At 40.9% G+C, this 25,946-nt stretch overlaps 1 protein-coding gene across 1 annotated transcript; it reads left to right on the forward strand.

Moving 5' to 3' along the window:
* Positions 1 to 1,561: 1,561 nt before the first annotated feature.
* TNFRSF8 (TNF receptor superfamily member 8) lies at positions 1,562 to 25,317 on the forward strand. Its single transcript, XM_074848300.1, has 12 exons — positions 1,562 to 1,663; positions 1,785 to 1,994; positions 10,771 to 10,861; positions 14,445 to 14,570; positions 14,979 to 15,134; positions 15,237 to 15,330; positions 15,771 to 16,051; positions 16,264 to 16,374; positions 16,920 to 16,967; positions 18,143 to 18,168; positions 20,037 to 20,244; positions 21,720 to 25,317. The coding sequence occupies exons 2-12, from the start codon at positions 1,923 to 1,925 to the stop codon at positions 21,962 to 21,964; spliced, it is 1,458 nt and encodes a 485-aa protein (XP_074704401.1). The 5' UTR covers positions 1,562 to 1,663; positions 1,785 to 1,922; the 3' UTR covers positions 21,965 to 25,317.
* The last annotated feature ends 629 nt before the right edge of the window (positions 25,318 to 25,946 follow it).

The raw sequence follows: 25,946 nt of genomic DNA on the forward strand, positions 1-25,946 counted from the left end.
AGGGTGTTAACTAGAATCTTTCCTCTTTATCCAAGTCATCTCCTTCTATGAAACTTTGTAGAACTTGATGGCATTGCATTCTCAGCCAAATTTGACTGAAGTTATCCAATGGGTTAAAAAATTATCGACACCATTGATTAAAAAGGAACTCACATACGTATATATACAAAATGCTCAGTATGCTCATTTCAGTCTTTTTTTTTCTGGAAAAACAGGCCAGAAAACTTTCCGTGTTCCCAGTCCTGGGAAAGGTCTTCCACACACAATTTTTTGTACTCAGATGCTTAGTTTTTGTATCAGATACATTGACCTCAGCAGTATAACTTACAGAGGCTAAAACTTTCCAGGCTGTGTCTCACGTTGGTTCCTGTCGTGCTAGAAAACCTTAGACAGGAGCTGATCAGGAAAAAAAAAAAAAAAAGAAAACAGATCAAACATAGCATCACTAATTGCCTTGACTTCTGTGTCATATGAAATCAAACTCATCATTTGGGAGAATTGCCTAATAGCATATTATTACACAAGATTAAGACATTTTCTAGCCCATTATTTAATTAGGAAACCCAAGAATGTAATATTTGGCTATTCAGATACTTAGTTGTCTCTAGACCTTAATGGCATACCTACCACAGTCAGCTTTCTTATAGCTAAGAGAGCTTAGAAACTGAGAAGTAACCTGACAGGGTGAAGAAAGGAAGTTAGATTTATTTGTCAAATACACAGTATGCAATGTTCTGAAAATGCCTGGTTTTTATAAGATGTTGTTCAGGAGAAAGAGATGGGGGCAGTTAGTTAAAAAGAAAACAGTTACAGCTGTGAGTTAAAGAAGGTATTTACATCATCCCAGGTTCCCTGTGGAATGCTCTCATCTTTGATACTCTGTCATGTTGGCAGTGCTGTATCTGTGGGTCTTTAATAAAATAATCAATTATCTGACTCACAATCTTTTCTCATTTCTTCTGTTTTTCTTTTTGCTGATAAGGGTGAGAAGCAAAAAACCATGGGTGTGAGAATTCAGATTCTCATTACTTTCCTGAGCACCTCAGAGAGGTTTTCAAGGCAGTCTGCCCTTTTTTGAAGTGGCTAACTTTTACTTTTGACAAAACTTTTAGGGCAGATAAGAAAGCTTCATGACACCTTAAACCAGCTGAAATCTTTCCCGATACCAGACCCAAAAAACATTATCCAGAGTAACAAATGAAAGTGGGTGAAATGACAAGTAGCAGTCCAAGACATGATGGTCAGAACAGGAATTGATTTCAAGTGGGATTGGAGGAAAGAAAAGGATTCTCAAGAGGATAGTCTGTTGGTGTTTAAATGTTAATGTGTAAAGCCTAAACCTTTGTGAAGTCACCCTGCTTGGTTGTGAGTTTTCACACACTCATTCAAACAGGAGTAAAATGACTGTAGTGAAAAAATGAGTGTTTCTTACTGGGAACTCTCTTGAGGCTTGGTTGCAGCTCTTGAGAGTGTGGCAGATGGACGGGGCAGGGCTTGGACTCATGCCTGGCTGAAGCTTTGAGGTAGCGAAGTGCTCTCTGAGGGCAGCCTAGATGACTCAGGAGCCTGCGTTTCTGCACAGCCAACTGTGTACTTCGGGTGACAACCTTGATGCATGCAACCGACTCACAGAAACCCGACAGCTCCGGGACTAGTGATTGACGTGGTTTTGTTTTGTTCTTTTTTTACTTTTCTTTTTTGAACAGCCCCCCCCCCCCTTCCTTCTAAATTGTTTTCTCAGCTTGCTGGAGTCTCAAAGCCTGTCTCCTGCTTGTCTTGAACAGCTGGAATGGCTCTGGACTGAATGAACAGACACGAAGCAAGACTGGGCTGGACCCTGGGCAGATCTCAGCCTCCAGGAGGAGCAACCTGGCTGTCTAACCTGCGATGCTGGGAGCTAGGGAGATTTAACACCACTGCAGATGGCTGCCTGCAGCCTGGCACAAGGACTGTGGCTGCTGCTGCTTCTCCAGGATATCCAGACAGCCCCGCAGGTAAGGCAGGGTGGCACCAGGATCCTGCAGCCCCTCAGGATGCAGGAGCCTGGAGAGGTCTGGGGGCACCCCAGGCTGCAGGGCTATCCTGCCCACAGGCTGGGTGCTGGGTAGTGGGCGTCCACAGAAACAAGCTTTGTGCAACACAGTGTGATAAAGGTATAAAGCAGAACTGTCAGGAGATAAAGCTATAAAGCAGAGCAGCCAGGAGAGTTTGCCCTCTCTGGGAACTTTGCAGGTAGGGGCAGGGAATACAAATTATGATCTGCATCTTTTTGTTGGCATGGCTAGTGTTGCTGCACCCCCAGGCACATCACAGCTAGGGAATGAGGAAAGATTTGATAGGGGTGGGGGGACATTCTCATTTGTTTGTGTGAGTGGCTTTTATTTTCACCTGGATGGCCAGGTGCTCTGTGACAGGTGTATTCATTGTGGAGCTTGGTCCAGAGGGCTTCTGCTCACTCTGCTCAAGTGAGTCAGGGCTGGAAAACTGAAAGATGTAAAGGCAAACAAAACAATAAAATACCTTCCTCTTCATAACCACCCACCCCTCTGACACTGACTTTCTCATGAATAGGCTATTATTTCTGTGTCAAGTTGACTTAAAATAGACATAGCCCTCTAGTTGCACTCAGTTGATGCTGTAGATGCAAGCTAGGTCCCTGCTCACATTGTATTGCCTCTTGTGGGTTTGCTCCCCGCCTCCCCTGCCACTCACTCCTCTCCCTAGTGGATCACGTGGCAACGAGCCCTCAGCACCTGGCATAAATCCAGGTGATTTCCCTGGCTGACACTTATGCACGCACATTAAAAAAAAAAAAAAAAAGGTCACTTGCAGAGGCTCTTTGCATAGGTAAATTCAAGTAGGTGAATAACTGCACGTTGTGTTGGATCCTGAAACTGGCCATTTTCCCTTGCAGTGGAAATACGAGCATGGATTAGCCCAAGACACCTGTCTATACATTGCAACTGAATGATATAGCACATCACTTGGGCTCTCAGGAAATTTTTTACAAGTAACTGACTCTGATTAGATCTTTGAAAATAACCAACTCCTGCATCCTCTTCATAGATATTTGAAAAAGATCCTCCTGGCTCTTTTGGTACAAGAGTAGGAGTTTGCCCTTGTGTCTTTAGCTGTAAATTCCCCTCCCACATTGCAAGTTTGCTCTGTTTGCTATGGTTATCTGTCCTGCCACTGTCTCCTTCCTGAAACATAGAAAGATCACTGTTCTTCTATAGGACTGGAGTCTGTAGTCCTTACCCACCTGAATGCTTAGGAGGGCATTCAGGTAAGCTTGCCCAGTCTGCTGAATGCAAACTGCTTTAGGAGAAAGGCAGTAGAAAAAAAGATGGTATTTTTGCTATTTGACATCACTTTTGGTGATTTGTTCACAGAATGAAAGGCGCAGAGAGAAAATTTGTTTTTCTGATACTTATTGTCAACATTCAGACTCACTGAAAAATCATCAGTTACCCAGAATAAATATGTAGGTCTTGCTGGGATAAGCAACTGGGTTTTCACTGTCTTTCTGTATTGCCTCTATCACATCAACCTTTGCTTTTCCTGCCACTGGAGTACAAGTGGTACTGTTTAATGTGAGCAAGTCACAATTATCAGTCATATTTTAAACCATATTCTACCTCACTTGGGTTCACAATTTGGGGTTTGTTTGTTTTAATATTCAGCTAACTCTCATTTGTTAATACTGTCTTTACTATCAAGCAGTTGAAGCTTGACTACTTGAAGTCTTAGATTATCATCTTTATTTGTACTGTCAGAATTTGGATAGAAGCTTGAAAGGGAGTCAACTGTTTTGCTACACTATTAGTCAGTTCTAGAATAGCCAATGCTGGTAGAAGATTTTTTTTTTTACCGTAATATGGTTTCTTCCTGACTTACAGCTCATTTGTAGCAAGCTGATTTCTTACTCTGCCTCACCATCACATTTTCTCTCTGAGCTCAAAAGACCATAATTAAATGAGTCAAACCTTGTACTGACTGAATTGCAGAGTAGCCCACTGAATTCAGCAACATCTTTACAACTGCAATTATTTAAATTGAAATAGCAAATGTGCAGAAAGTGAGAAGAGCTACAAAAAGCCTATTTTCTAAAACAAATTCTCAAAAGCAAGCACTGAAAAACCCCAATGCTTTGTATCAAATATGTTTGCTTTATTTAATTGTGCCTTGATCTCCAATGCTTTGAAAAAAGAAATAGTTCAAATACTTATCTGTTCCTCTACAGCTGGCATAAAGCAGTATCAACTGTGCATCGTGTCTCATGCCCAGTCCAGATCAACTCAATTCTGATAAGGTATACAGATGCAGAAATAATGTCTGTGAGGTTTCCCATTACAGCTGTGCCCGTCAGCAGAGACCTGTCCCACAAAGAGGGGGCCCTGCTCCTGGCTACACAGTGCCACCAACTTTCTTGCACTGAATTTAGTGCAAGGGACTGTCCAGCCACAGGGTGAGTTGTTTCAGTGCACTGACCCCCTGAAAACCAACTTCACAAATTCAGAAAGCAGAGTTTTCAGTCAAATGAACTCCTAGAACTGAGTCATCCTCTGGAAACACAATTACTCTGTCTTAAATAATCAAGGAGTTAGATGGGAAGGAAAATGTGGGTACAGGCAAGAGAGGGGAAGTGGGATTGCACCCTTGGATGGCAAAGAGCCACAGGATTAGCACAGCTGTAAGAGACATATTCCCTCTTCGCTAATCCATTATTAGTACAGCCCCATCCTTTCAGAGTTTCCTCAGAAGCAGAGAGAAAGACAAAGACCTACTGTCCTCCACAGTTGGATTCCTCGCCCCTACTCACCAATACTTCTGTGATCTTCCTTGAATTTTAAAGGTTTTTTTATAATACATATTAATGAACAGAACTCTAAGTACTAATGGACTATATGTCCTTGGCATAAAATTGATATTTCTTCATTGAGACTGGATTATCTTTTGGAGAGGGGACAGGGAAATGTACATCTCCTTCTCTTCAGGAAATACTGGGAAATGATGCCTTAAAAAGTGAAATTGTACTAGAAATTTTAATTTCCCTGGCAGAACCTGAGTTCTGTTTCTGTCTGTCTTGAGATTCAGACAACACTGGATAAGGAGGAGGGACAGTCAAAAGATGAAAAATACTCCGAATGTTAATTAAACAGGATTTTGAGGTTACCGCATTTCATTCTGCGCCTTGCAGAGATGATGAGTTTGTTCTGTAAAACTTATTGGTGATTTCCTTGATGAAGCAAAGCCACATTCTAGTTGCTGCTGAGTATGGATTATACCACAGTCTTCAGTGTTTCTAGGCATTCTAGGAAGAAAAGGAGGGAATGGGGCAGAAGTGCAAGTTCTTACACACAAATCCTTCCCTAAAAAAGTAGTAGTAAGGGACAAAGGGACAAAAATGATGAAGTGAATCTTCTCTCACTGGCTAATTGACAATCTCTGTAAGCATACTGGAGCCAGGAGAAATGGCCAACACTGTAAGTGAAGAATTTCTTAGCCCTTTCTTTTTTGTAGGCCTCTACACACAGGCACCATGGAATGAAGAAGGTGAACCCCCCCACCCCACCCCACCACTCACAGCTGGTGTTTTTTTGTAAGAAGGTGATAGTGTTGAGGTTTTGAAATGTGAGGCTGAAACTTTTTTCTGTCTCCTTTGCTCTATCTTCCTTTCATTTCAAGAGCTATTTATGAGCAACTAGGACCTGCTAAGTCAAACCTTAACCTTCAGCTTCTGCCTAACAAAGAGTCTTAATTTAAATAAACTGGTTTTGCTCTGGAAAAATTAGTTTTATTATTCACACAATCCTGAGTCAAAGTAATTAAGTTCATATTTTTTTCTGAGACAGGGTTACATTTCCACTGTCATCCTAGAACGTATTAAAATATTACACTTTGACTTAAGCTCATACTAACAAATGGGATAAAAGTCTAAGGCAGAAGACTTTCACTATTTTGTAGTTAAATCTTATGTGTCTTATTTAGTATTTTATGATGCTTGGTTTTGTCCAAGCACTCACAACCAGAAATATATTAGAAATGTCTTAACACTGAGGTTTTTGTTGGCAATGAGAGCAGTAAGAGCACATATGCTTTTCCATTCTGCTGTATTCTTGAGCCCTCATATGATAAATTATCCCTTTTTACATTAATTTTTCCTTTTTCTTTCACTGCCCTTGTGATTCCCTCTCTTCTTATGGGTGATCCTTGTTCTGATTAAGGCTTGACAAGAGGGACATTTTCTTTGAAACTTCCACTGTTGGCTACCATCATCTCAGTCGCAATACCGCAAACCCGGTACATAGCAGGCTTCCACAGTTGCAGCCGTTGGTAACGCAGCTCAAAACAGGTCTATGGAGCTCAGAACAGTGTGTTTCTGTGCTGGGGAGATCAATGCTGCTACTGTTGGTGGGAATTTTTCTCAGAATTTCCCTCATCTAAACAGAATCATTCTGTGCTCTCATCAGATTCCTTTGTAGCCACAGTGTTAGAAGACGACTAGCTTTTCCCATCTCTGTTTTGATTACAAACAGCATGTGATGTTCTGAGCAAACTGCTTATCCAAGTTTTTGAGTGGGAAGATGCTTTTATGTTTCACTGGAAAAGCTAGAGAGAACGTAAACTGTAAGTTCCGCTGTAGCAAACTGACCTGTCCTGGTAGCAGTTGTCCTTCCCTTAGCAATTGAGCTGCAAGTGTTGGCAGGATAAGAAGTGTTTACAGCACCATTGGGAACAGTTTGGACGAGATTTGGTAAAAGCAAGCAAATCTAAAGTTGAGGACCCAGTGGGACGGGAGTGACAATATGTCCTGCATGCCCTTACAGAGCCTATCTGGGGTTCCCTGGTGCTACCACCAAAGTTGAATGGATTTGATGGCTGATGGCTACTCCTTTTTAACAGCAGAAATCTAGACAACAGCTGAGGAACAAAAACCCCAAACATATCAATCATATTACTTGGAGTCTTCTTGCACACAGAGACCTAAGATGATGGTCAAATCCAGAAAATGCATAAGGTATCTTTCCATAAACGCAGAGTCATGAAGGGAGTGGGACTAGAAAATATGAAATCTAGAATTTGCTGTGTTTCTTGATGAATTGTTTTCAGTGATCTCTTCCTAATTAGAAACACTGAGCTCATCAAAATGAAAGATCAAACAAGCCAATATTTTATTGCAAACTTGCACCCTAATTTCTCTAATTGTACATGAGATGTCAGAGGTGGTATTTTACATGTGGGAAGAGTAGTTACAGGTGGTGAAACTGAGGTAATTCACATGTTCAGTCATTGAGTGGGTAAGTTACCTCAGTTCAGGCCTATTGCTACCCACTAATAATGCATGGTTTTGTTCCCTTTTCACTTCATATTTTTGTCTGGGTATCTTTTGTTTTAGTTAATTTATTACCCTGATATTCATTACACAGAGACAGAAAAATGAAAATTACGTTATCCTTGTATGACTGACTTTCCTTCACCCTTTTCCCATAAGTGGCCTAATCAAACCTCTGCAGAAGATGAGTTTGCACCATAATTTAATGGAGGACTTAAAACATTTTGAGACCTTCACCTCTGCCATTTCTTCAAGGCATGTTCTTTTTGCGTTCAGGCACCAATTAGTTTCACTCCCCCAAGAATTTATGGAAGTTTTGGTGGGTTCTTAGTGCAAGATTTTTTTATTCCAGATGCATAAAAACTTGAAATTTAGCTTACAAAACACCTTGCATAAGTTAGAAGCAGAGCCTATATAACTTTTAGTGACACTTGCCTTTCCACGCTGCCAGTTTTGCTTATGTAATTTATTTTGGGCTTTTAACCCTGAAGTGCTAGAGATATGGGGGCTTGGTTTATACCCAGGTCCATACCTTAAAGTATGCTGTCTACAAAGGGCCAACCTTTCTGCTTGGTTTAAGAGCAGAACTTTGCATCATTGCATTGCTGTTACAGGTCACATCAGAAATCAAACAGCTTTAGGATTTAGAGGGGAAAAAATGACAAGAATGGGGAGATGACGACTGATGCTGGGCATTGATATGTACATTATTTATCACTAGAACGATCTATAATAACTTTCATACTTATGAAACACCTCTACTGAGCAGATGACAACTCTTAAAGACAGTTTGCAGATAGCTACCAATTAGAAGTGGTGGGGTCTTCAGAAGGTGGTTTCTCAGCCATAGAAATTCATCATGATTTGTTAAAATGACTTCTTTTTACATCAGAGCACCTTGGACTTGGCTCAGTAAACAGTAAACGTGGCTACAAAGCTGTGCATAACTGGATACTTGAAAGCAGCATTTGTTGTGAAGCTGTGGGTGTCATGTATTACGTAGGTGGTTGTAGTATATAGCTGCCCTCTCGTGGAAAGGAAAAAAAAAAAAAGGGTTGAGTACTCTCTTTTGTATGTATATTTTCATAATTTGTATAGTATGTATGCATAGTTCATGCAGTAATTTATCACAGCACTAGTATCAGGTCAAATTCATAATCAGAATTTGCATTGCAGTAACTAAGAGCAGAATCTAATCTTAAACTCCTGATTTCAGTATTTTAGACAAGGTAACTTTTTAAAAAGCAGCCCTTCCCTCACACTTTTACACAGATGCTATTCCTTTATTTAAATCCGAAATGGGACATTTAATTAAGCTGTAAGCTTATGTGCTGCATAAATCACTCAAGAATTTTGTTCCCATCCCAATTTAAAATTCAACATCATTTGCAGCCAGAGTTGGTTGCCCAGGAGAACCAGGAGGAGAAGATCAGGCTTTTGTGGTGACTTCCCATAGCTCTTACGGAGAAACTGATGCAGTTTTTCTGGATTTTAGTTAATTAGCCAGGATGCTGTTGTTTCTTAAATTTTCTTTATAAAACTAGTTAATTCGCTTCATATCACTGAAGTGACTCCTGAATGACCCTTTGTCTGGTGACTGGTCTCGTGTCATTTCCTGTTATTCAATTTAGTCTTAGAGTGGCTGGCTAACCAGGGTGCTTCTCCACACAGATGCAAGGAGATTCCACTTCCTTTTCCTACAGGCTAGGGCTTCCTGTTCAGAAAAGAAAAATACAGGGTGCACATTTGTAAATTTGATTTGAGTCAGGCTGAGCAAGCACATATCTGCTATTTTGTCTATAGAGTAAACTAGAAAAAATGCTCTATAGGGAGGCTGTGTAGCCCAGTGGTTAGTGCAGAAATGTGTCAGGCAGGATTTCTCAGTTCTATTACTGGAGCTCGATGAAATTTAATGCTTTCAATATGTTTCTATTTCTTGTCCTTTTGTTAATTTCCTGCTTGACTGAAAGTTCCCGTTTTCTGATGTAACCTGGGGCAAGTTAAATAACTTCTGTGTTTTATGCTCCTGTGGTGAAAAGAACAGTGTATTAAACAGGAGAATACAGCTGTGGAATTAGGTAGTAAGATTCTGCACTGCATACAAAGGCGGTAGGAGACAGTAGGTATTATTTCGAAGGCAATGGGAAATTCATCCGCAGAAAGTGAGATGTAAGCTTTCTGAAATGTTTAATTGCTCTACCAGTATCATGTGGGAAAATCTCTGGGGAATCTGCTGATTGAGTCTTTACAAAAAAAAGCCATTTATACCTTCTAGCAAATACTGAAAATGAAATTCAGATAACAATATTTTTAGGGGATTATTAAGGGAGATGCCAAATTTTTTAAATTAGATTTTCTCATCAGAAAACTTGTAGCAGTGTAATTTCCCAGAGCATGTAGTGGCCCTGCCATATAAAAATGAAGTCTTATTATATGCTTCTTGATACAGTTCACAGCTGAGTCTCATTTACTAAGCTAATATTAGAACTATTGTGTGGGGTTTTTTTAGCTAAACAAGTATCAGTTATGTGGTCAAACCAAAGGTTGGTCCTGGAAACCTTCACTCACAACTGAAATGGGATTAGTTATTTGAATAAGGGCTTCATTGTATGAATATTTGTAGTATTCTTTTCAAGGCAAAAACCTCTTGCTGTCAGTGTAGGATTTGTTGCTGATAAGTGAAACAATTTATTGGGTTTTAATAAACACATCTTTAGGTCACTAAATTCAAGCATTATGACTGCATAAATAACTTATTTGCTGCAAACAATTATATTTGTCGATTACAGCCAATCTAGCTAGATTTAGATGATGCTGTCTATGACACCCCCTCTTATTCCAGTGCACACAGAGCTGGAAATCTGTTACAGATGTTAGGGATTTTTATTTTATTTTCTAAAAAATCCTTATCTCAAATTAACATGGCATCATTTCAGGACAGTGATTTTTAGCCTTTTGGTTTTACTTGCTAACTGCTACAAGATTTCTAAAGGAGATAGAGACTAATTTCTTAGTGATCCTGCAGCTAGGTTTCAAAGGGTGTTTGGAGCATTGGCTGAAAAACATTTTTGTAGAGCAATGCCACTACCCTTTTTATTGTATGAAACAAGGAGTTAGTTTCTGAGCGCTGAAATGCTTGATACACAGGTTGGGCTACGGTCTTCCATTCCTAGGTTTAAATGACTTTCAGATAAAAGAGCCTGCTGAGTGAAGATATATACTGAATTGTTGCTAAATACACTGATTATTGCAATCTTTGCTTAAGCATATGGGCAACAGTTGTTTAGTTGCTTTGAGGATACTTGAACTTTCAAAAAGCTGTAGGCTTTTCCTTACCATCTGCAACTACCATCACTTGAGACAGATACTGGGATCTGCTCTAATACAGAACTAATCGTTTTCTAATTGTGTCTTTTTTCTGTTTCAATTTCTAGACATCATTAACCCCATCTCAATTCTGTGATACACTTGAGAATTGGTTTTATGATGAAACTTCACGAAGCTGCTGTTACCAGTGTCCCTCAGGTCAGTATGTTTGTAATTCAGTCAAATTAACATGGAGCCTTTCTCGCAGAGATAGGTGGGAACCAGGTATACCTGCAGAATTGCATTTTGTCCCTGGAGAAAAGTACAGTTTCATGAATCGCTGTCTAGAGTGGATCCAGATGTGAACTTGTTCCCCACTGCCCTGCCTCTGTTCAGTCAGCATGCAAACAATCTGTAACTTACAAACAAGGTAACTTGCTAGACTTTTTTATGTGTTTTTTATCAGTTGACTTGACACTTCAAAGTAGCAAGTAGGCAGGTCTAAGAATTCATTTCAACTTGCCTCGGAGTGTGAAATAGCACAGTGAAATTAGGCTAAATAAGTTTCTGATTAGAAAGAAAAAATATAAAACGAAGGTGTGGAAAATCTGTCATTATCCTCATAGTCAAAAGAGTTTAGAAAGCGTCTCACATGAGAAAGGGAACAGCCCCTTGTCAGGGGACACAGTGGGCTTTGCACAAAGCTAGTTGTGACTCAGAGGCACATGAGGTCAGAAGCAGGAAACACCTTGGTGAGACAAGACTTCTGGAAATGTCTCAAACTCCCCCTGTTGGCCAAAAAGCCCCGTGGTGGGTGGGGCATTTCATGGTACTTCACTGTCATCAATCTCTTCTTATAGAAATGTTTTCTTTTTTTTTTTTTTTTTTTGAAAGGAAATTTTTGACATTCATTTGTGCTCTAATAATAAAGAGGGGTTTAACACCTGATTGCTAGAATTTGCATGCAGTTACATCAGGGTTCCTGCTGGGACGTCTTGTACTGCTGGCCACACCACTAGAATCATTCAGAGGTTGTATAAGTAAACAAGACCAAGGGATGGAGAAACTGCTCCTGTAAAAGAAAAGGGGTGGGGATCTGACTCTGAGACAGCCCCAAGAAAAGTTCTTCTCTCTTTCAAAACCATACTTTGCAAAAGCTCCCATAATGACAGATGTCGTAGTGAGGTCTTGTGAAAAGCAAAGATCTGATTTATATCTGGCTGAAATGAGCCACCAGCTTCAATCATTTCACCTCTGCTTATTTCTGAAACTCATTTTGTTGCCACGTTGGACATCTCTTCACATCCTCCAGGGCCTCCTTTGCAACAGAAACTTGTAAGAATCCTTTTTCATTTTAATCTTCCACTACTCCTTCAAGCGATAACCTGTTCATATCTGCTACTAACTCAACTGCTCACTGCAAAGAAAGAGAAGCTTTTCTAAAATTCTACTTAATCAAAGTGGAGCATCTCAAACCCTTGATGCAGCCTGACTTTACATTCCTTAGCGTTTCAGCCCACAGATGTACAGCTTTCAGTCTGAGCACACTGACCCACATGCAAGTCATCCTCTCTTTCAGTTATTTTCGAGTTCAATTTCAAGATAGACTTCAAACTAAACCTCCAAAGATCATTCTATCAAGTTCTACAGTTTCCCCATCTCTTCTCATGTACTTAATTCTTGTGCAAGGTAAAATGAGACTTCATACCTGGGATACTAGAAGAATATTTTCTTTCTGTCATCACAGAACAAAATATTTCCCTCCTGTCAAGGGGAGGCACAGAGTTTCGCGGAAAATAATGGTATGTGCTAGAACAGCTCATGTTATGCAGAAGTTGGTATTCCGCTTCATTTCTGTTTATTCTGTTTGGTTTTTACCTTCTTTGTTTGGGTGGGTTTTTGTTTTGGTTTGGTTTTTTTGTTTGTTTTAGACTCTAAATCAGATATCCCACTCCACAAGATAGTGCTGCAGTCAATGCTCAAGATAATTTCTCACCCACCGTTAACAGCAAATCCTCAGGAGTGAATGAATGCACGTATAAAATAATACACTTAAACCACTTATTTAATCTACTTACTTTCAGCACATTTTTCTGTACAGGTGGTTGCAGCTGGTATTCCTACTGCTCAGGCTTTTATCTGGTTGTTGAGCTATGAACACAATCAGTGGAGAACAGCACCAGAAGACACTGTTAGGCAAGCTTCAAAGCTACTGCACCTGGGGCACACATCCCCCAAGGGAGGGACCCATGTGTACAGGAAATCTCAACTGAAGTTAAAGCTTTTGGGTCCTTGGGGGAGGAAGGGCAAAATGACACACATGTGCGGGTACACGTGCGTGTAGCTTGAGTGCTGAGATTCAGCAGTCAGCCCTCACCTTGAAAAGAATAGTCTCAGATGAGTAGTTTTGAGGAGGTGGGAGTGATGTGGTTCAGGCTTGTCTGGTGGTATTTAGTGGGCCAAATATAGCACAGCTGTTTTTACCTGCACTCCTACATCATGCTTGGCAAAATGCATAGTAGGTGAGTTATTTCCCTGCCAGCTTCCCCCTCCCTGTGATTAACTCTTTCTGACTGGGTATTGCAGGCTGGATGTTGAAACTGGGATTCGTTTCTCTCCTATTTTCCATCTGTGAAACATTCAACTCTTCCAATCTTTATGTCGCTGCTTTAGCTTTCCCTTTTGCTTCTGCAACTGCCTTCTGGTAGTTATTTCCACCTTTTGGCAAGGCCACAATGTCACAGCTGACCACTGTGCCTTCTAATATCTTTGGCACTATGGCCAGTGGTAGAATACCTCATCTGTTGCTTCAGGAGCTGAAACATTAGGAATGCTTCTGTCCCAGCCTTTCCCATACTCCTAGCTGGTTATTGTACCTGGCTTACGAGATGGATGCTTTTAAAAACTAGTCACTAGGAAATGATTACCAGACATAAATATAGAGTCACGGAATAGTTTAAGTTTGACAAAGACCTGCAGAGGTCTTCTAATTCAGCCAGCTGCTCAACTTCATACATGATGCATATACACAGAAGGTCTGTGAGGTCCAGGGTAGTGTGCTTGCAAACTGGGAGCACGGAGTCCAGGGGAGTTGGAAGTGTTGAGCAGAGCAAGTGTATTGCATATACATCCAGCATCAGAAAGACATACATGGGTAATCTGATTTGTTTAAAGGAAAACAATTGAAAAATGAAACCATTAAACCATAACCGTCAAGGCAACTGTAAAACTAGTAGGACTGCTCAGAAAGCACCCTACTGCAAACCTGTTAGGGATATATAAGACACAGCTCAAGAAGTACCATCTCGTAACCTCCCATTGTGAACATGGGAGATGGGGTCATCCCTGCATGAATCCATGTGCACCTAGGCAATTCTTGCAGCTTTTGAAAGGAAAAGCTATGCCTTAGGTAGCAAAATATCAAGACTCAGTTGCTATAGTCAAGAAGAAAATGAAAAACAATTGCCTGCGAACTTAGTAATGGCAGGACAATATTGCCCTCGTTGCAGACTTGGCAGTCTTTTCTTTCTAACTGTCAGCAAATGCCTATTGTGCCCGTGTGCCCATTCTGCAGCAATCCCAACTGACTGTGATGCCATGCATGGTGGTGTTGTAACAGGACAGCTGTGATCCCTTCACACTTGAAAGGGAAAGACAAAAATTTATGCTAGAGACACAAATGACAGGTACAAAGAGAAGACTGTGGTAGTGTGTCTAACAGGTAAAAGAGCATACAAGAATACTTCAGGATGGTTGTCTCCTGTGAGACAGGTATCTGCATATTTTGTGTTTCTTTCTCCAGGCTATGTTAAAAAGAAAGCGTGTCCTAGGGACCCAGATGAAGACTGTATGAGATGTGGACCTGAACAATATGTGAATGAAGCATTCCAAAAGCCACAATGTGATGCTTGTGTATCATGTGCAAAAGGTTTGCTTGCCCTCACACTTACCTCTCAGTTATATTCTCTCTTTACGCTTTATTTATATTTTATTCGTTTAGAATTTCCAGCAGCAAAATTATCCATCCTTGGTTACTGATTTAGAGAACAGAATGCTACCTTGCACATAATTAGTATCACTTCCTGTGTGACCTGGGACTACCAAAAACTTCTCTCATCCAGTGCTGCCCAAGTCTGATTTCTGTTTCTGTCTTATATTACAAGCCATTGCCTACAGGCTTCTCCAATTATTCATGACTTAAGTTGCCATCATGAAGAGTGCCAGCAGCTTGTTCTGTTTCCTGAGCCTTTGAACTGATGTTGCTCAGCTCTGGCCCCTGCTTTACGTTTTCCTTGCAGGGTGATCCTTTGTTACCACATCTGTTTCTTCCCCACAGAATCCGACCTTGTGGAGAAGGAGCCCTGCTCCTTCAATTCTAGCCGCGTGTGTGAGTGCCGGCCAGGCCTGTTCTGTCAAACCCCTGTTCTGAACACCTGCATGCGATGCCAGCAGCACACTGTTTGCAAACCTGGTTTTGGAGTCAAAGTCAGAGGTAGGAATTCCTACCTGTCTAGTTTACCTTTCCTGATCGTGGCCATAGGCCTGGACCTGATGCATTTTGTTTGGTTGGTCCTCAGTCATTATTTTTATTCAGGCACCTCAACAAATGATGTTACTTGTGAAGAGTGCCCTTCTGGGACCTTCTCTGATCAAAACTCCAGCACTGACATCTGCAAGCCCCACACAAAGTAAGTCCATAGTTCTTTAAAGTGACTAACTAATTAATTAAAGTTAATAATGAAAAGGGACTCCTGTCATTTCTGGTACAGGGTATACAAATTTATCTTAGAGGCAATGGGATAACTTTGAGCCTCCATGCAGAGTTTAGAAGGCCTCTGTACCTGTGGCACAGCTCTGTACTGGAGGAAGGAAGGAAGGAAGGAATCCCTCTTGCCTCAGTTTTAGTTTTATTTTACCAAATTGTACACACGTCTGAGTATCAGGTTTGCATCCAGGTCAAGAATTAACGCCACAGGGGTGAGAAGAAGTTTAGACTTTTTCACTGAAAGCAATAAATGCAAGTGGTACAAAAATGACCAAAGGGATGTTTGTCACATGAAAAATACTCCTACCATGTACCATGGCAGTTTCCTGTAGCCCTGATACACTGTTCTCTTTCATTCCCCAGCTGTGCCAAGTTAAACAAAGTGGCACTAAGTGAAGGAAATGCCACACATGATCAGGTTTGCCTGGACCAGTTGCCCACCTACCTCAGCCCAAGCACTTTGTCCATGAGATTCAGCAGTGAAACAAACAACTCGGACTCAAGGAGGTTTCACGAGAACCTCGTGACCATTGCTAGTATCCTCTTAAGTGCCACAACAACTGAAAACCCCAGTTCCACTCCTGAGGAGAAAGCTCTGACTGGCACTTTTCCCACCTCGGCCAAGGGGGAGATGACAACGGGAGGTAACAAAGATAAAGCATTTACTCTGTCTAGCATGTTTTATTTGGATATATCTTGGGTAAATGCAATTTTTATGTGGGATCTTCCTGCAAATCCCCTACAACTTGTGAAATGATGTCCATGGATCTATGTCCAAACACATAGATCTACTAAAAGTTTCCCCTCTGCCTTTTCTTGGCCTTTCCTGTACTCCCTTTCCCTTTCTGTGCTATAGGTGTAGTTCTTTGGGGAGTGGTTCTCTCTGTGATAGTGCTACTTGTGGGCATGCTGTTATTTTGGAAATGGAAGGTTTGCAAGAAGCGGATCCTCATCCTCAAAGGAAAGCGTGAGTTTTTAAAGCTATAATACATAGCATGCTGTTCGATCTCCAAGTATATGCCAACTGGGAACTCAAATATCCCAAAATTTTTGGAGGTCATTGGGGTAGAGAATGTTCACTACTGCCTGGTGAAGGCAAATAAGGGTTCTAGGCAAACTGTTGATGCAGCATGTTGGAGAACATGAGAGAAAGATTGAAGCAGCTGAGAACTTATGGAGGAAGATGCTACAGGCTGGGTGGGGAAAGGGTAACCAGTGGTTTCTTTTCTCAGCACAGACACTAATATTAAATGATACCTGAAGTGTTTTGTGAGTATTTGTTTGTTCCAGGAATGGGGTTGGACTTTGAGCATGAGAGGAAGAGTGATTTTTACTGGTAGTGACTCTCAATAGAGTTATACATGGGGTGTGTCTGTGGAACCACATTCCGTCTTTTATAGAAAGCAGGATGAGCACTTTGTAGGTTGGTTGTAAATCTGTGGGTGTGGTAAAGCTGTTAGAGCCTGCACGCTCCATGATGAGTTTTGCTAAATGAATGGTTTCTTTTATCAGCACATCTGCATTCTGTCACTTCGCACAAATCCGGACTCAAATCTCAAGGTGAGTGACTGATGGCCAGGAGTTGTAATCCATGCGTCTAAAGAATAAGTGGATAGTTTAAATATGGAACTTTATTATATGGAATTTTAATTTAAAACATGGAACTTTTTCATGTCAAATGTACGTCTCTGCTGAGATGCTGAAGGGCAGTCCTGGCTGTCCTGCGCAGGCAGGTGACACCTGGCTGTGACAAGCCACTAGATGGCACGTTCTTCCCATGGCACCTGTATGCCTGGACGATCTGTCAGTGCAGGGAGGCTTTGCTGGAAAAGCGCCCAGTTCATTTCTGGGCACTCAAGTGTGGGAGACGTGTTCCAAAAAAAGTGGGTGTTAGCCATAGCAACCCGTGCAGATCCCCTAGAGTACACACATTTTGCCCAATTAACTAATCCCCTCTCAGCACGTCCATTTCCATTGACTGATCTATTCTCTTCTGTTATGTTAGATTCTCCTAATCACCACACATTAGAGCTTTTTATACTCATTTATTTAGGAATATGGTTTAAAAGCTCTTGTGTGCAGCTTAGTTTTCTCCAAATGGAATTTTTACTTCCTCACTTGCCTTACACAATAGAAACTGTTACTGTGCAGCATTGCAGAGCTGATGCATTGTAAATAAAGGTGGCTGCATGTCAGGGTGAGATTAGATGGTGGGCCTGAGTCTGTCTAGCTTCATGGTACTACAGAAGGATGCTGTACACTCCCTCGTTCTCACCTCTCTTCTTTCCCCAGTGTTCCCTTCCTCTATTCTTGCATAAAATCCCATCCCCTTAATATTCACCTGACCACACGATGAATTGATCCAACTTGTTAATCCAGTACAAAGTTATTAACTTTTTTTTTTTTTTTAATAAGCCTGGCTTCTGCTTATCTAGAAAGTTTAATCAGTTCATCGTTTCATTAGATTAATACCAGTTGTGGTGTGGGGAGAGCGATAGGGATGGCCACAAAGGGCTCTGGGGAGAGCAGGATCTCACAGTTTTGGCAGCAACATGTTGCTGGTTCACCTCAGCCACGTCATGTAAGTGTGCCCTCCGTGGTAAAGAAAGCATGCAGGAGGGTTGGGCAGTAGAGTAGTTTAGGACACATGGCTAGGTGATCTTTCAGAGCAAGTATTAACATTCTTGTTGTTGCTGTGAAGTTTCTTCTGACAATTTTTCCTCTTTCTATTGCAGGTTCTGATCTAGTGAACAAATGTGCAGTAAGTGTGAACAATAATCCAAACCAGATCACTTTGCATTCCAATGTAAATAATGATATTTTTAAATGTCCTGTTAAAGAGTGCCAGCCTTTTTGTTTGGACTTGCCTCTACAACATGTGAGCCTCTAGGTGCAGCAATGAGATGTACTAGAACTTGCTACTTTCATGTCTTGGGCTATGTTTAATGTGGCATTAAATAATGTGATGCTGCCAATCTTGCTTGTGAAGGGAGTATTTGGTTTGGTCTTATGCCATTCATGTTGCATTCTATGGGACAAGATCCAAAATCACAGGATGAACATGCCTTTTCTACCTTCTGGGAGAGCTTTGTCAGTCCCATTTTACCTTACTGCTCCAGTCACACAAGCGGGATTTGTACTCTTCTTCTGTCTCCCTCCATGTCACCTTCCCTCTTTGTAGGATTTAGCATGACTGTAATATGGGTACACAGTGGGTGTTGTTTGTCTGGAAGACTCTCCAGCAAGACCAGCTTCTGGTTTAACAGTGTAGTTTGCAGATGAACAAGACAAACATCAGTCAATATGGTCACAACAGAAAGCAGTTCCTCAGCTGCTGAAATCATTGCAGCTCTGTTTGGTTCCCCCACTTTCAGTGAAACTACAGCAACTTTCATCCTCTGAGTCTTCTCAGTTTATTAGGCTTGTTATCTTTAGATGTCTATATCTCCTAAAACACTCTTTAGACTCTTCCCTTTTTTTAAAAATCAGTTTTGTTTTCAGTGTTGTACATCTGCACACATACAAGATACTACTTATTTTAATAAATCTGATTGCAATCAGCTATCATAATTTCAGTGTATCATTGCTCATTCCTGAATTATGGGGAGCTTCCACTCTTGCTTGTATAATGAGTCAGAGATGAGCAAGAGTTTTAAACTGCACATTTCAGAGTCTTACTATGTTTTTATTTTTCTTTTCCAACCTTGTGGAAACAGAGCTAGGAACAATCAGAAATTTGTGATGCAGGACCCGGAGCCTCTCTCAGGTTCTGGCTCCTCTTTTAAAGGACTGTTTGTAATTAACTCTTCACATAATAGTCTGAGCTTGTTTCTCCTACCTGACGTTCTGCTGAGGCAATTCCATTTTGAAGTTCAACCAGTTCAACCTCTGGTTGGTTTTGTTGTTCCATAGAAGCATGGTAGGTCTTTGCAAAATCTAAGAGGAAGTTAAACCATACATTTTCGGTTTTGACTGTTTGACTCGCTGTATGACTACACATCTGTACAGGTTTGTCCTCTGATACCTATCTCACACCTAAATATGAAAAATATCTTGTTAAAGTTCTTTCTGAGCAAATCCCTTAAAATTCTTACCTCCAGCATCTATCTATCTTACTGATGTTATACCCTTTGCTGAAAGGTGCTACTGAACTTCAGCCCCCAGAATGCAGCTGCTACTATATTACAGGATAGCAGACTCTGCAGCAGAGCATACAGTATAAGACTTGTGGCAAAAAGTCAAAACGACAGATAGGTGGATTTACAAAAGCTCATCGGCACCTAAATTGCGGACAAGGCAGTGGAATTTACCAAAGCATCCAAGCAGGCCCAAGAAACTGGATTTCAGTGGAAGTGAGGTACATTCTTGCAAACGTCATCAAAAATCTGTGAATTTAGTTTAGAAATTATATTTTCAAATATGGCCTTAAGTGATGCAGGAACCTAATTCAAAGAATCTTAAGTTCCTATATCAGTCAGACACTTTGGAATTTTTTACTCCCTGTGACAGTGGTGCTGAAGTACCTGATGTTGTTCTGACTGCCACGGGAGTAGTCTGTAGACCTACTGCAATCTTCACAGTGTTGTTTTTACATTCACCCCACTTCTACTTTCCTCTTTGTATTGGCAGAAGATCATACTGAGTACTGACAGTGGGCCAGAAGAGAAGGAGTTAATCGACAGAACCCTCCCTTTGGAAACCAACAATAACTTGGTCTCCAGCACAGACAAAGCACATAGTCCTGATCTGAGTCTGACTGACGTGACACAGAGCAATGGGAATGCCCCAGATTGTCCTATCGATTCTCGAGTGAGAGACCACACAAATAATCGAATTGGTGAGTCTTGCTTTTTTTTTTTTTCCCCTCTTGCCTCTTCAATTTTTCAACCATGGTCACATAATGTCATTCTGAGATTATTAGTAAACTGCAAAGTGTCCAAAGCTTCTAACAAAGGTTGGAACCTATGACACACAAATTCTGGTATATCTGTTCATTTGAATATAATGCTTTCTTACTTTCACATTTACCTTACTCTCTTCTGAACCTGACAGAAAAATCCTGCTTTTCCTCTTTTTCATTCCAGAAGATGTATATTTGCAGAAGAAATTTGAAATCCAAAATATGTCAGCTGGACAATGATGCTGTAACACTTAATGACAGTTTTACTTCACATGTCTGAAGCTATCATTTTCTTCTCTTGGTTTCATAGTAATAGCTTGAAATGTTTCTCCTGTATGTTCCATAAAGTCTTTGACCATGACACAGGGTAGGAGATAAAGTCAGGCAAGGAAGCCTGCTCCCAGGGGGAGAACTGTTACCTGAGACACACTCTACAGGAGACATTCTGACAGTGTTTCCAAACTCAATTTTGAGATATTATTTGAAGGGGGTTTTTTGGTATTACTAGAGCTGACCTTTCCTTACTAAATGCCCTTTCTGTTTTTTTCTGTGAGTGATGGACTTGGGATGAATCTGGTGATTTGACTTAACATACCAAATATCTCCAAGCAATTGTGACCAATAACCTACAGTGTCCGATCTGCAGCATCCTTCTGAATAAAATGTAGTGGTCCAAGACATAGTAAAGGCCTTATTTACATTTGGTAAAGGAGTAGGGTCAACAAGTTGGACACAAGGTTCAAGCCTACCCCAGCTGATTCTCTGCTGGAAAGAAATTAATTTCTTTGCTGGTCCTAAGACCCCAGATAACTACCCAGAATTTCTGTACAGTGCTGATCCTTGCCCAAAGGCTCCTTTTAACGCAGGTATTGTTGCATCTCGAAACAGCAGGAGCATAAGCCTTGGATTCTCCATATCTATCTTCCCTAGATCCCGATTAATTGCTGCTTCTAACAGACTTTTGTGAATATCTTACTGACTTTTCTAACTTGTCTTTCTCCTGTAGTCCTAGCTACAGTGCAGTGACTTCATCACATGGGAGCTAGATCTACTCGATCTAAAATGCCCAGAGTTCCATTGACAGTGTTCCAAAACCAGACAGTGTAGTACGAAAGGTGCAGGCCTTCTTTATCACTTGGTATGTTCAGTGCTTTGTTTTCAAAATAAAGCACTTTATAAATAAACAATGGAATAGACAACTTAAAATATGTGAATTCCAAAAGCTTTAGTGAGTTATTGAATTCTGTGTTTTTACAGTGATGGGCTTGATCTGCATGCCTCTGGTTAAAAAAAGAACAGGGGAAAAAAACCCCACCTGAGTACTGAATAAAGATTTTGCATGAAAAGGAACCACCTCTAGTGTCAGCTGTGATTGTTAATTACGCTCAGCACTATTTTTTTTCCTTCCTCAGAAAAAATATACATCATGAAAGCCGACACTGTTATTGTGGGGTCCATTTCAGAAGTGCCTAGTGGCAAGAACTGTGCTGCTAGAGGATGTGAAAGTAATGTTGATGCCCAGGAAAACATGGAAGAGGAACTGGCAATGCACTATCCAGAGCAGGAAACAGAGTCTTTTCCAGGGAATGATGTAATGGTTCCCGTGGAAGAGGAGGGAAAGGAATTTCATCACCCCACTACTGCCACTGAAAAGTGATAACCCACTGGGAAGATGTGTGAAGCTACAGAAGCATCCAGTGTGACACTAAGCCTGAATCTATGACAGGGGAAGTAAACACATAGTGCCTTAGATTATCTGAAAACTCATGAAAAATCACTGAAACACATACAAACAAGGAGTGCTAGAACCTATTTCATCTAACAAATGAGAGGATCATCCAAACTGTTGGCCTTCATAGCTGATGTCAAATATTTCTCTTTCCCTCTCTCCCAGTATCATGCTGGAAACAAATTTGAATCAAAGCTACAAAATTCAGAGGATGTCTGAAGCTCAAGTTTCACAGCTTGCTTTCTCTGCATGAAGGAATGAATCGAAAACTAGGTTTGATTACTTGTTAGTTATGAAAATTCTGGCCAGAATTCCAAGTTAAGCTTGAGACTCAGCTATGTTTCATACATTATTTCTATTCCAATATTACCAGTACTTCCAATTTTGCCATATTTTACAACATCTGGTATTTTTCTTAAGGCCTCAACTCTTGACTGAAAGCAATGACAATTTCAGTTTTCCTTAACACAAACAGAACTCTTAAGTTTGTGGACTTCGTCTTTCTTGAGGAAATAGGATCAAAAGATGCCACACAGGCTCAGAAAACAGAAGGCAAACAAAAATAATTGAAGTCCACTCTACTTTAGACCATTCTTTCTAAGTTTTGAAGTCTGATTCATGGTTTTTTGACTACTTCAAATCATCAGTAAGTGTACAAAATGGCCTCTTGTGATGGAAGCCAAACCGGCTGAACACTTGGATATTGGACGAACTGTGGGTTTAGTCCAGTGTGGAGTCTGTAAAAGGGGAAAAGAAGAAAATTAGTTTTCTATAATAACGAAGGACTAAAAACCAGGCACATCAGTTATTTCATATAACATTGTTAATATCTGCTTGTTTTAGAATTGCTCATAATCATCATATTGACACTGATTTGCATATCCTTTAAAAAGAATCTGGTTTGTGGTCAACCTATCTTGTGTTGTGCTATTTCTCAGTCTTTCATGCTGTTTGTTTGATAACTGTAAAAGTAATAGCGCTGACTATAATTTTGCACAGAACAATGGAAAATGAGCAAGATGACAAAGTGTGCCTTAATAGTCAAAAAAAGGAACCACAAAAACAATTACTTGCTTTGTAGTTTTACCCTGGACAGAATACTGTAATAACAGCTGTGCAACATCAGCATCTTTTGTCTTAGAACACACAAAAGGAACATAAGGGCATAAAAAACACCTTCTTGGGCCAGACTACAACCCCAACATTTCCTCTCTGACATTTGCAGTAAGAGATGTTACTTAGGAAGAGCACATAATATCTGCTGTTTGCATTCTTCATAGTTCGGCAGCAACAGCTGTAATAGGATTAAGGATGCTAAAAGAATTTGTCCCAGCCTTTCGTATTCATTCATATTGCCATTAATTTTTCTTCTCTCTTTTGAATTTCCTGGTACAATCTGCCTCCATAAGTGCTGTGGCAACAGATTACAGATAGTTACCATTCACAGTGTAAAGAAGTACTTCTATCACTTTTAAAGTGACCTCTTACTTATTTCAGTGAGTGCCACTAGTTCTGGTATTACAGAATTTAGTGCAATACTGAGTGGCTTTTAAAATACCTGACTGTATCCTCCTCAGCCTCCAAGCTGAGTTCCCATCTTTTTATATTTCTCAGGTAAGTTAGATGCTCCACTGCCCTGATCGTTTTAGGTGACCTCTTCCACATCATCTCTAACTTCACTACATTCTTCTGGACGTCTGGAGGCCAGAACCGTGCACTGAACTGAAGAAGAGGGGTGGGCCAAGGCTCTGAATAGTGGCAAAATCGTATTTTCTGTTTTGTTCTCAATACCTCACTAGATGATGCGTACCATTTGGTTGCTTTTTTGGCTGCCCCTGCACACTAAGCAGATGATTTCAGAGAAGCATCAAGCATGACTCCAAGATTGCTTTCCCAGGTGATAGCTGCTAGATGTGAATTCAGCACCACGTACACCTGGTTCAGATTATTTTTCCCCCGAATGGATTGCCTTATCTATGTAGAAGCTTATTTGCCACCTTTTTGTGAGCTGCTTCTGGCTTTATGTGCCTTCTATATGTCATGTAGCTACCTGGAGAAGTTTAGTATTGCCCTCACTGTGTGGGCACTCTTTTACCCAGATCATTGATGAAGATATTGAATAGAACTGGCCCCACCAATCCCCCTTGATAACTGTTCTCTATTCTGAAAAATTACCTTTATGCTGTGCTCTTTCCTTCCCGCCTTTTAAACAGCTGTAACTTTTGTATCCTGTAACCTTTTAGCAAATCCATAAAATGACCTTTCCTCCAATCCTGTGACAACTTCATTTTTCTACCACCTTAGGTGTGGAACCTCATCAAGGGCTTTTTGAAAATCCCCATGTAGTAGGTCCACTGGATCTTGTTTATCCATTAAGCCTCACAATATAAGGGAAGGTATGTTATCAAGATTTTGTGACTGAAGAAATTAATCCAGAGAAATTCATACATTTCTGGAACCACAGCCCCAGAGATGAAGTGGGAGAATCTCAGCATTATGGGATCTAGTCACTGACTTTCATCAGTGGATAATCTACCTGTAGTACGTTTGACAACTGGTTGTAACTTCAAGTGTTAGTTCCAGTATTTACTTCTTCAATTCCACTCTTCTTTGCAAGAACAAAAAATACTTTCTAAAAACAACTGTTGCCGCTGTATGTTTGTCTACTGAGCCTTGCAAGAGAGGCGATTAGTGAATCCTTTCTGTGTACTTCTGTGTTTGTACTTGTTTTGTTTCATTCAGAAGATAAGCTGCTCCTAATGCTCCGATTGAAATTTGACTGTCAGTATTGCCATGTCAGTGGCTGTTACATGAGGTGAAGAAGGAAACAGGATAAACATTTTTTGGTTTAAGTGCTTGTTGTGCAACAGAAGGTCAAGTCACCAAGTACTGACATAAAACAGCAATGCAAGGAAGACGAAAAAGCTGTGTAGGACAAATAGTGGTCACCCATTCCTCACTTCCAGTCAGGGTAGTTCATTGTTTTCCAGTGCATACACTTCATTGTAGACAAATTCAGGAACTTCTGTTTTGTTTTAGAGAGCACCAATTTGTGTATCCACAAACTGTGAATAACCATGTTCACCTGGCTGGGATTGTTAAAGGATGTTCTGTAATGACAGCTAATTGTATATTTCAGTTCTGTATATAAATTAATCTTTTTTACTGGAACAGCTTTCTAAATGAATCATATGCATTGCAACCTGCTAGATACATTATAGTTGGTTAGTTTAATAATGCTGGTAATCTTTGAATTAAAACTTGCATGGATTTTGGCCACACTTTTCTTGTCTGATATGTAAATATTTCATTGTTGGTAATTTCAGTGCATGTATCAGTTGCAGAAAAAATATTTTTGCAAGAGAGCCATTCAAATCTTACGAAGCTATTAGTCGACTGGAGTTTTTCCTCAAGAGCAGAGCAGGTCTGAATTTACATTAAGGTCTCTCTATACCATCCCAGCAGTGTGCATGAGACATGAGTGAACGTGGTGCAGCGGTGGGTATTAATGAATGCTAGAATGCTGCAAAAGGTAAGTTCATCTTTTCAATCAATCATCGATCACAGGATGGTTTGGGGTGGAAGGGACCTTAGAGATCATCCAGTTCCAACCCTCCTGCCCCGGGCAGCGACACCTTCCACTAGCCCAGGTTGCCCAAAGCCCCGTCCAACCTGGCCTTGAACCCTTCCAGGGTGGGGGCAGCCACAGCTTCTCTGGGCAACCTGTGCCAGTGTCTCCCGCCCTCCCGGGAGCACAACGGGGCACAAACGGGCCTAAAGCGCCCCTTCGCGCGGGCCGAGAGTCCCCGCTGAGATACCGAAGTAACTCTCATGCCCGGGCAGCGGCCGGCACCGGGCTCTGAGCAGGGATCCGTGCCCGGGCCGCCACAGCGCGCAGCGCCGCGCTCCC

Source organism: Strix aluco, chromosome 22, assembly GCF_031877795.1.
Source record: "Strix aluco isolate bStrAlu1 chromosome 22, bStrAlu1.hap1, whole genome shotgun sequence".
Lineage (NCBI taxonomy): Eukaryota > Metazoa > Chordata > Aves > Strigiformes > Strigidae > Strix > Strix aluco.